Raw genomic sequence first — 12,312 nt, forward strand, 5'->3', positions numbered from 1 at the left:
GACTCGCGGGTTCTAAAATTCGACAGAGTGGCCGGGCCAGGAACAGATGGATGGAGTGTTTGTGTGAACTATAGTGATGTGAAAAGCAGTTCTTTTCAGTGTACTGAATCACTACAATCAGTTCAGTAAAGTGATTCGTTCAAAAGATTCGTTCACCGAATCGTTCAGTACTTCTCCGCAGCTCTGTCTGTGAATCAGAATTTAATAAGCTGAAACACGGCCGAACGCTTAGTTCTGCTCGCGATCGTACTGAGAACAGCCGGTGGTGAATAATAAACCAATGAGCTGAGAATTTAGTTGGATAAAGTTACAGTTTGCAAACTGAAAGCTGCTAAAACAATCACAGTGAACGTGATTCATGTCGGAGCTCCCGTTCAGTTCGTTCAGTGATTCACGTCGGAGCTCTCGTTCAGTTCATTCAGTGAACTTTGAGTGACTCTTACGGTCAAGAGAGAGAGACACGAGACGGGAGCGAGGAGAGCGCAACTGAAGTTGAGAAATGAACGACTCTTTTCAGTAAGTGATTCAGTTCAGTTCATTCACCCAGATGATTCGTTCGTTTTGAATGAATCGTTCACGAACTACACATCACTAGTGAACTAATATAAATGACATGTAAAAGCCATTACATGAAAGGATTTGGCCTTTAACAGGTAGCAAAGCATGAATATGCAAGGCTCATTGTACAAATTGATTTCCAAATGCATTCAATTAATTAATTTAAATTTTAATGAACACAGTAGAGAAACTCTACTCTTCTTCAGTGGGAACAGTGTTGTTGATCTCCCTTTTTTGCCAGTGCAAGTCTGGAGTTAGTTTTGTAGTGGCAATTCTCAGGATAGATCCGAGGTGTTGGTCAGTTAACTTGGATCTGTGAGGGGCTTTGTTGATGTTCATGACGCTGAATGTCTGCTCACATACGTAGGTCGAGCCAAACAAAGTCAGCATCTTCTGTGCCGTCCTCCGGAGGTTTGGAAACGTGGCTTCGTTAAGTGAAGCATAAAAGTCATTCAGTTTAAGAGAGTTGAACTTTTCCTTTAAGACGGAGTCAGACTGAAGATCGATCAGTTCCAATTGCAGCTCCTGTGGTGCTGTTTCAGGGTCTTCTGACAGGGGACAGGACACCAGCTGAAGTGACTTTTCAATGTTTTCAAAATCAGAAAACCGACGGCAGAATTCTCCGTGCAGGTCGTCAAGGGATTTGATGTATTTCTTGGCGTTTCGCGTCGCCTCTTTCTGCATGGCAAATGTGGGGAAATGAGCGAAAGATTTGTTTGCAATTTGTCTGGAGAATAAAGTTAGCTTGGATTTGAAGGCTCTAACATTTTTGTACATGTCGTGCATAAACTGATCTTTCCCCTGTAGTTTCACATTCAGCTCATTTATGTGTGAAAATATGTCCACAGCAAATGCAAAGTCACAAAGCCAGTTCTTGTCGCTTAGCTCAGGAAATTTGTCGGATTTCCCCATTAACTCCAAAAATGCGCTGATCTCCTCTTTCAGCTCCCACACTCATTGAAACACTTTGCCCAAACTTAACCAGCGGACACGAGAGTGGTACAGTAAGTCCTGATGATCCGCATCAGTTTCCTCCAGGAACATAATAAACTGACGATGCTGAAGTCCCCTTGCTCGTATAAAGTTAACAAGTTTTACAACTGGATTCACGACATGATTAAGCTGCAATACAGACTTACACAGAGATTCCTGATGGATGATGCAGTGAAGGAAAATAACATCCTGGTCAGGGTTTTCCTCTTTCACTTTATCCTGGATTCTTTTCAGCAGCCCAACATGTTTTCCAGTTAAATTTGGCGATCCATCCGTTGTGACATTGGCAAGTTTACTCCAAGGTAGCTTCATTCTCTCGATGACAGCAGACACCTGATTATACAAGTCCTCTCCTCGCGTTTTTCCTTTCAGGGACTCCATGGTCAAAAACTCCTCTGTTATCTCAAAACTGTCATTAATCCCCCGGATAAAAATTAGGAGCTGAGCAGTGTCTTTTACGTCATTACTTTCATCCAGCGCTAGTGAATATAACTTAAAGGACTCAGCCTTTTTGTTTAATTCGCTGGCTATATCTTCGTCAATCAGTTCCACACGGCGAGTCACAGTCCTGTGTGATAAACTGATTTTTTCAAACTGGCCTTGGCTCTCCGGACACAAGAGACCTGCTGTCTCTACCATGCATTCTTTTAAAAACTCACCTTCGGAGAAAGGCTTGCTAGCCTTTGCTAATTTGAATGCCAGCAAAAAACTTGCCTTGGTAGTTGACTCTTGAATCGCAGTTTGTTGGTGAAAAAAATGTTGCTGAGTCTGTAAATTTGCCTTCAACCTCTGAGTTGTAGCCGCCCGTTCTTGCATGAACTGCTTGCTAGCATAGTTAGCATGCTTCGTAGCAAAGTGACGGCTGATACTGTACTCTTTGAAAACTGTGACAGTTTCTTGGCATATCAGGCATACAGCCGTTGATCGGACTTCAGTGAAAAAATATTTAGTTGTCCATTCCGTATTAAACACTCGGCATTCACTGTCCACTTTTCTTTTTTTTGATTTTACAGAAGGGCTCATACGGGTTCATAGGGCAAAGCGAAAAAGTGAAGAAGGGCGTAATACACCACACTCTGAGGTGTGCCATCTGTTGGGGAAACGCGGGCATTACAGGGGAAAATGAACAAGGTTTAATTATAATAAAATTTAATTTAATAATAATATAATTTGGACAAGTTCGGCGGGCCGGATTAAAAAGCCCAACGGGCCGTATATGGCCCGCAGGCCGTAGTTTGCCCATGACTGCCCTAAACACTAATTATTTTCATGGAGAACTGTTCAAAGGAAAGAACCAGATTGACTTGAATAATCTTTTTATCTCTCGACCAACTATATTTATAATTTTTAACTTTTTATGCAGATTTTTACCATATCTTAGTTAAGCATTTGTTCCTGCTTCAAACCTGTGTTAGGTAATACATTCTTTTAAAGATTTACTCGTGTTTTTATTGGCCTTGACACCAACGATGGCATATACTAACTTAAGTAACTTCAGTAACAGTGTTCCAGGAATGAGATGTTGTTACATAACTGCCTCACCAAATGTGGGGTAGAGGTTTTTATCTAAGTAGGGAAAAATGACAGCAAAACATGAGATGATTTTTTCTTTGCCTTCAGAGGATGATAACGGCAGTGCGACCAATGGGGGGGGGGGGGGGGGAATGAATCGATGACAAAAAAGCTCACTTCTGCCAACTAGTTCACTGAAGCAGTGGCGTGCTCACTGCTGAGGTGGAGGAGTTGTATTGTGTGTGCGAATCAAATGTTCAGATCCAGTACAGAAGCCAATTGTAGCAATTTGTCAACTGCATTCTCTGAAGAGGAAACGAGTGCAGAGGAGGCCTTATTTGGGGGTAAAATACCAACCAGGCTAACTTCCCAAAAAGTGGTCCCAGGATAGGATGATTATAGTAGATCTATTCTAATGTCTCTTGGAGAGTAATAAACACAAAGACGTATTTGTTTTTCCTTAGTTTCATAAAGTAACAAATTTACTTTGGATTTGATTATCAGATCGAATCGAATAAGACCGAATTGAATTGCACTGAATCGTTCTATATTATAATTAATTATCCCTACATTGGATAGTAGCCCTAGAGCTCCAATCGGACACTGAGGACAATGAGAACACTCAGGACCACAAGGACAATGAGGACACAAAGGACAACATATTGAAATATCCAAATCACATCATCAATGGACTGTGTTCATTTCTTCGAGCTAAGCACACGTCCGAAAGCTTCCACATTCATCCATTCATTAATCTTCTCTGTATAAAGTGTCAAATTTGAATTGTATTTTGGATTAATTATAGTATTGTTAAACCAACTTGTGTTTTTCTCACATTAAGAAGAGAACAACTTTGATTTAGCTCAGTTTGCATGTTTGTTTGTTGTTCATTTGTTACTATTTAACTTCTGTTTCCTTTGTATTTGCACGTGATAATTTCCCCTTTCATCAACCAAATGTTAACATCTGACAATTTAAACTAAAAAGCACTTAATTCAACATACTTTAAACCTGCAGCAATATTTAAAGAAGAGACTAAACCGAGTGTACTTTATTCAACATGCCTGTGTTAATGGTTGATCTCTAAAAACTTTCTATTGCATAACACGCAGACTCATCACCATGTCTGGATAACAACGAGCAGGGGTCTAAAATCAGGGTTAACCAACCAATGTTTTCAATATTTGCGATAGATTGACTTAATTCAGTTGTCTATATTCCAGCCCTAATTATTCAGACAAATGAAATAACATCCAAACAGTGGGCACTGAAATGTGTCAGCTGTGATTACACCTGTAGGTCACACCTACACATTCACACACTGATGGAGGAGGTTGCTAGTGAGACCATCAGAGACCACCAAATCTATTTTGACTTCTGTCCACTGTTCTTGAAGAGCACCTGATGCCTTTACATTTTATTGGCCCAGAGCATCACTCGCAGGACAAGCTTTTTTATTTTTTCAACTTTGCTTTTTATTTAAGTTGCACCAGTAGATCAACTGTAACACCCAGAGCACCAGTGTGCATCTTTTTCATAATGTACATTAAATTAAAAGCTTGTTATTGCTGACTCTCCCTTATAGTATGTGGAGCATTACATTGAACCACTTGTTGCCATGGGAACCTAAAATTCAGAATGTGGGCTTTGATCTCCACCTCACAAAGACTTATGGAATCCTCAAAAGTTCTGAATGAAGGTGATTCAAAAAATACTCATTTCACTTGGAGCAGTTGAACAAATCACAAGCTTTGAGGTTATCCAGCAAGTTATTTCAACTATTGACAGCAAATCAACTTCTTTGATCAAGGTAAGTTCCTCGTTATCTCTCCTCGATGGAGCTCGATTTCTGAGCTCTTTGTTTATTCCAAACTGGAGTTGGACAGAGAGAAGAAATGTACAATATTCAGATTTACAGATTTAAGACAAACAGGGTTTTTTTCACAATGACAATGCACGCACAACATTAAAACAAATTTACTGTAAATGGAGTTAAATTATGGAATTATCTCAAAAATCACTTAAAATTATGCTCAAGTATTATACACTTAAAAAAACATATAAAGAAACAGTTTTGGGAAATTATGAAATTATTGAGTAAATCTAAATGATTGTATTTGATTATTTCTATATTGTTTATTTATTTTTGTTTTGTGAAAGAAAAGAAAACAAGAGGTTAGCCATCTTATTCTGTTTCAATAGTAGGCTATATTTTGTTATTAAGAAGGGGGCAGGTATTATATGTTTTCTTCTTCCTGCTCCTGTTTGCTTATGGACAGTGTTATCATGAGAAAATATTTCATGTTGTGTTTTATTTTGTGGGAACCAAACACTGAAATGAGCAAATAAATCAAAGATGAAATGAGATGAAACTGGATTGTAAGTAACTTTGTTCTCATTTTCTCTTGTTTCTTTTCAGATGTTAACAAAAGCCGTTCATCATCGGTTGGTAAAAAAAGCATTACCTAAAAATCTCTCAAACAAATACTACGAGCTCCCTGACAAATATGAGTTCCTGAAAGTCATGGGCCAGGGTGGCTTCGGGAAAGTGTTGCGGTGTTTGGAAAGAGACATGGACAGTCTTGTGGCTATAAAGATCCCCTCATTTGAACACAGCTGCAGAGAGGAGGTGAGGCATTTGGTCGATTTTGAAGTTCACAACATAAAATAGAGATTTGACAATTTTATAACTGGTGCATCATATTTAACAAGTTATATTTAGTGATCACAAGGGCAAACAAATGTTACCTTATGCAACTGGACTGTGCTTATAAATCCCCTTTCTAGTCCTCTGACCACTCAAAGCCCCATGTCCCCAACAGAAGTAAAGAATAGCTTTCATTCACATGCCCATGTTGCAAAAAGTTTCCTTGCCATTCATGTTTGTTTTTCCTGACTTTTACACAAAGATTATAACTTTGGTGAACATCTTGTCGTTTTTCTCCCCAGGTGGCCATGCTCAGAAGGTTAATGAGGCTAAAACTTGACAAACACAACATCGTCAAGTTCCATGAATGTTTTAGTGTAAGGAATGGCGAGGCGCTCGTCTTTGAGAGTCTCGAAGTGAACTTATATGACCATTTATGTAACAATGATGTGACATTGGATGACTCAAGGACTATAATCAAACAGGTATGAATTCAGCAGCTTCAGATAGAAAGCACAAGTAACCGTCTGTTAAACCTTGGTACAGTATCTGACATGTACATGTATTGTTCTTGCAGATGGCCACAGCGCTTAAAGCACTGAAGAACATCGGGGTGATCCACACTGACATCAAACCAGACAACGTAATGCTAGTGGACAAGAAACTACCCATAAGAGCTAAACTTATCGACTTTGGCTTGGCCATGGATAAATCTACAGCCTTGCAGGGCATGGAGCTGCAAACAGTTCTCTACAGGTAAGATCCAAGATCATGTTGATTATGTGCCAGCATACTTTTTCATTGGTTCCCAATTAGGAAAAATCCATTGTTTGCCAAATGATTGTTTTCATGTTCACTCCTTGGAATATGACAGTGTTATTGATTCTATCTAACGCTTTTCTTCCACACATTTAGGGCTCCCGAGATCATTTTGGGCCTGCCATTTTCCGAGGCCATCGACATGTGGTCAGTGGGCTGCATCTTATTCTCCATGCTCTTCAAATGCCACCTGTTTGAGGGTGAAGAATATGAAACAGTAAGTCATTTACCAAAGCTTGACTCTTTTATCAACTAATGATGCTTGTTAAGGTCTAGTTTAGTAGTTTTTTTCCTCAATGTTTGTTAAAGCAGAACTTCACAAATACATATTCCTAAACCCTGGGTTTAGCTTGTAGCTAGCGTTTATGCAATCACACAGCAGTTGATCAAATCTAAAACTAAGGGATTCACCTAACATGTACTACAGAGGGACGTAATGTGATTTTAGTGGTGCAGAGAACTATGTTTGTTAGCTTTGGTGGGAGTTATTAGCATTAGCATGTAGACCAGAAGAGAAGTGTTCTTGTTGTTGATGTATCAATGTGTTTTTTCTCCAGCTGCAGTTTATGATTGAACTCCTGGGTCAGCCGCCAGACGAGCTTCTGAACAACGCAGTGTTCAAACATCACTTTTTTATTGAGACAAAGTCCAACAGCTGGAGGTTCCAGGTACCACAAGTTGTTTCTTTTTTTTTCTTTAAACTCATGTGATACTTTAAGGTTTGCATAACAATTATGTTTATAGACTGCTGTTGATTAGTTAGATTTAGGAAGAGAAACATTCATATGAACACACTGAACCTTCTTTCAGACGCGTGAGGAGTACGGGGTAGAGTTCCTTCCACAAGCCCCCATGGAACGATGCTTTTCATCTCTGGATGATCTCAAAACGGTACAGTGGGAAGCTTCTTGCACTATCACTGTCAGTTTTATGTCTTAATGGATGACCAGGATGACGGCTTGACTGATGGTGGAATTGATCCTTGTTTTTCATAACTAGATTCCAGACGATATCCCAGTCGAGGTTGCAGAATACGAGCAGTGCATCGAGCTAATGAAGGCCATGCTGACGATGGATCAGAACAAGAGGATCACACCCAATGAAGTCCTCCAGCACCCCTTCATCACTCAGTAAGTACTTTAACTTTTTAAAGTGGATTTAGTTTCTAACTGATGGGTGCAGTACAGGCAAAATGTTTTTAAACATCTCAGTACTTCTAGTTATCCATTTATTATTCAATGTTTTATAATCTCAGTGATTGATTTGCAAGCTGTGTAAATTTTATGATAAATCCCTTTTCTGGAGACCGGTGTCTTTGGCAAGCCTGGTCCTCACTGGAAATTCCTACTTCAGACAAAGCAACAATCTCTGTTAAGTGCAAAAAACTGCAGTTCCTCCATTGTCCACTTGAGACAGGCTGCAAAAGCCAAGGCATCCCCATTAGGTCCCAAATTAAAATGTAAATTTTTACATCGCAAACAAACAATTTTATTTATTTTTTATTGATTGGAAGTCCGGGGGAGACAGTAGGCATATTTTGACCGCAGGAACTTTTTCATAGATCTCTGAACTATTGGAACCCTCCCTGTATTTTAACGTTTCCACACCGCAGGAACTATGAACCCCTTAAGTTCCTAGAACCCTGTTTAGAGGAACCTTTTTAGCTCCTGCTTCAGAGCAGACACTCTCCCAGCACCATGGCGGTGGGAATGCAGACAGAAAGAAAAGTCCCTATGGTGTGTAGTTCTCAAAGAACCCCCTAGTGGATAGATCCTCTTCAAACAAGTCCCCAGAACTGAGATCCAGTCAGGTGGGATCTCAGTCTGTTCTTTCAGCAGCACACGGCCTCCTGCAGAGTGACAGAGATGTGCAGAGTGGTGTCAAGAAGATGACCACCACCAGAACTGTTTGATCTGAGTGTTTCCAATATGGTCACTGAGACTGTGTTCATTTTTTTTATAAAATATGAATACAAACACAAATAATCCTGTGATCAAGGTTACATTGGGCCAAAATTAGCTTTGCCTTTGGTCTTAAAAACTTATGGAATGACTGAATTCGATTTAGACCTTTACATCAGTGTGACAGTTATTGTTTGAACACAACAGGAAGAAGAGCATCGATCCAGTTCCAACAGACCAGCACAGTCCACCTCCCACAGTTTTTCCATCAGGTTTGATCCAAGTCCGGCCTGCAAAACCAGAGAACTCGCTGCAGCTAGAGGAAGAGGAGACATCAGTCAGGTGAGAGGAGTGAGAGGAACCTTTAAACACACAAATATAGACCATTTAACTCTTCTTTATTATCATTACAGTGAAAGCACTTGTGCATCAACAATAATAATACAATCCCACAGGATAACATCTGTCTTCGCTCTGTGTGAGCCCGGAGTGAAGCTCTCATGTTTTAGTTTTCTCACTTTAAGATCTTAGCTAGAAATGAGACAACAGCAAATAAGTCAATAACTCGTGAGATTCTTCTTTTCAGCTGTGGGATAGTAAAACAGATATGATTCCTGATGGATACGCTTACTTTTCCATATTTGGATGCCAATCCTCTTAAACTTTGATGTAAATGTTTCAGTAAGGTTGTCACATTTGTCGTCTTCAATACTTGTCGATACCGCTTGTTTTTATAACAATGAAATCTCCACTCTTTCAATGATCAATAGAATCAAAAAGTACAAATTTATAAGGTTTTTCAGATCACGGTCATTCCATGTAAATGTACAAGCAATGTGAAGCTACGAGCTATCTAAAGTGTGTTAGCATTAGCCCTCTAACACAACAATGCAGGCCACAGGTGATTGCAGCTTGAGCCAAGGGCCTATTTTGTCCACCGCTTGTGCTCAACTCATTCGTGCAGACGCGAGGGGATGGGGGGTTGGAGGTGTGTCGCTGGGGGACAGTGGAGGCCTCAGTATGGCAGAGGTGTGGCCAAATGTTTGCTTAGGTTTCATGCTAGTGCTCAAGGGCGACATCTACTGGATCAAACATTATTCCTTGAAGTTGTAATGACAGTAACCGGAACAGAACTCTTACTATGTGTGTTTGTGTTTTTAGTCTTAACAATGAGGACACTGAGGACAACAAGGACACTCAGGACAACAAGGACAATGAGGACACTCAGGGCAACAAGGACACTGAGGACAACATGGACACTGAGGACACTCAGGACAACATGGACACTCAGGGCAACAAGGACACTGAGGACACTCAGGACAACATGGACACTGAGGACAACAAGGACAACAAGGACACTGAGGAAGCCAACAAGGAGGACAACAAGACACCATCAACCCCAGATGGCAACGACAGCAAGGAGAAGAAGAAGAAGAAGAAGAAGAAGAAGAAGAAGAAGAAGAACTGCTACCAGCGTGTTAAATCCTGGTTCTTCTGTAACCGAGTCGACGTCATGTTTAGTCTTAACAATGAGGACACTGAGGACAACAAGGACAATGAGGACACTCAGGGCAACAAGGACACTGAGGACACTCAGGACAACATGGACACTGAGGACAACAAGGACACTCAGGACAACAAGGACACTGAGGACAACAAGGACACTCAGGACACTCAGGACAACATGGACACTGAGGATAACAAGGACACTGAGGACACTCAGGACAACAAAGACATTAAGGACACTGAGGACAACAAGGACACTGAGGAAGCCAACAAGGAGGACAACATGACACCATCAACCCCAGATGGCGACGACAGCAAGGAGAAGAAGAAGAAGAAGAAGAAGAACTGCTACCAGCGTGTTAAATCCTGGTTCAAGAAGAGGTTCTTCTGTAACCGAGTTGACGTCATGTTTAGTCTTAACAATGAGGACACTGAGGAGAGCAGTTAAATAATCAATAATCAATTGACACCACACACTTAAATTATCTTAAATTATTGCAAAAAATAATCAGTTGCCACAAGCGTCAAATCAGGCCACGCCCACTCCAATCCTTTACGGGGCAAGGGGCAAAATCGTCTAGTGTGTAGCCAGCCTAAAACACTTCCCAGAGCTGTACAGGGCAGCACGGCGGCTCGGTGGTTAGCACCGCGGCCTCACAGCAGACACATCATCCTGTCTGTGTGGAGTTTGCATGTCCTCCCCGTGACTGTGTGGGTTTTCACCGGGGGTCTCCGGTTTCCTCCCACATCCCCAAAAACATGCCGCTTCAAGGTCAATTGGACACTTTAAATTGTCACTTTATCTGGTCAAATCAAATCAATAAATGAATGTTTTAAATTGATCAACAACAATTTTTGTTGCCGTGATAACAATTATGGATAGCCTTTGATTCTTACTCAAGTATTAAAGTTTGAACAAACAATGAACAAATATGTTCAAATAAATGCACATGAAAAAAAAAAAGGTTACAAAGTGTCCGAAAAACAGGAGGGAAAAACCCCAAAATAAATAAACACATTGAAAGCATAAATGCTTTGTTGGCCGACGTCGTCAGAGAAGATTCAGAGCAGAGAGACGATCTCCATCTAGCTGATTGTCACTTTATGTGGTCAAATAAAATGAAATCAATAAATAAATGTATTAAATTGATCAAACTGTTTAATGACATTTTAGTGTCACCTTTAAACTCTCGGGGGGGTTAACTATCTGGCTGTCAGTCTTACTAGGATCATGAAAAAGAATAATGAGAAATGAAAAATAAATTAATGAATTATAACATTCTGCGTCTTGTTGTTTGTTTCTCATTTATTGGCAAAAATAAAATAATATGGTGCATTATGGACAATGAGGACACTGAGGATACTCAGGACAACATGGACACTGAGGACAACAAGAACACTGAGGACACTCAGGACAACAAAGATATTAAGGACACTGAGGACAACAAGGACAACGAGGACACTGAGGAAGCCCTCGCAGCCTCATGCACTCAATCACTTTCAGGGATCAAACTTGTAAATTAACGAGTTCGAGACCAGCCTGCGCGAAAATGATGAAAGTATATAGAACTCTTCAAATATTTTCCTCTACAGACACAACTTCCTCCAAGTCAGTGTGGCTCTTTCTTCGGAAAAAGAAAGTTTGTCTCAGTGACCCAGTGAAAAGATACTCCACAGTTTCTTGCAGTATCTTTGTAGGGATCTGATATTTTATGATGTGCCAACAGAATGTGTAGTTTTTTCATATTTGCACAAGTAAAGCCCCAACACAACTATTTGTGTCTGTTATTGGTCTGCCTTGTTAAAGTGTATCATGTTCAGAGCCAGTTTGTGTCCTTTTCATACATCATTTTACAGATAAACAAGGTCTTGCAAGTTGAAGTGAAAACTTCTCTTGAACTAACTGTTTTTACCGACTACACAAGGAAGTAGCCTATTTCCTTATTAGGGAAACCTTTACTAAAGTATAACAAGATGCTCAAAGTTTTTCATTTGAGAACAGGCTGCTGCTGCTCTTCTGATATAGACTAAAATAACGACTTCATTATTTTATTCTTTAAAGACTTTAAGCGTTCTTCTCTCATCATTTTTGCGCAGGCTGGTCTCGAACTCATAAATTCACGAGTTTAATCTCGTAAATTTATGAATTTAATCTCGAAATTTTAGATTTTTTTTTTAACGTGTCCCTAATCCTCCGTCGTACAATGCAGATGTAAACTTTATGTTTTTTAGATGTGTTGTTGGTGTTGGGGTTGTATCAAGTCAACTTTGGTTATATTCTTTAATAATTATTTCTAATTATTAATAATATAAATAAAATATCATTAAACTATGTTTAATCTCGTTTTGGGGCACCACCCTGTACTCAGGGAAATA

General features: G+C 40.0%; 1 protein-coding gene across 1 annotated transcript; it reads left to right on the forward strand.

Moving 5' to 3' along the window:
• Window positions 1–5,587: 5,587 nt before the first annotated feature.
• Window positions 5,588–9,481, forward strand: LOC132988743 (homeodomain-interacting protein kinase 3-like). The gene is made up of 9 exons (XM_061056316.1): window positions 5,588–5,692; window positions 6,013–6,195; window positions 6,288–6,466; window positions 6,626–6,746; window positions 7,087–7,197; window positions 7,340–7,420; window positions 7,529–7,659; window positions 8,638–8,767; window positions 9,395–9,481. The coding sequence occupies exons 1-9, from the start codon at window positions 5,588–5,590 to the stop codon at window positions 9,479–9,481; spliced, it is 1,128 nt and encodes a 375-aa protein (XP_060912299.1).
• Window positions 9,482–12,312: the final 2,831 nt, after the last annotated feature.

Source organism: Labrus mixtus, chromosome 14 (genome assembly GCF_963584025.1).
Source record: "Labrus mixtus chromosome 14, fLabMix1.1, whole genome shotgun sequence".
In the NCBI taxonomy this organism is placed as follows: domain Eukaryota; kingdom Metazoa; phylum Chordata; class Actinopteri; order Labriformes; family Labridae; genus Labrus; species Labrus mixtus.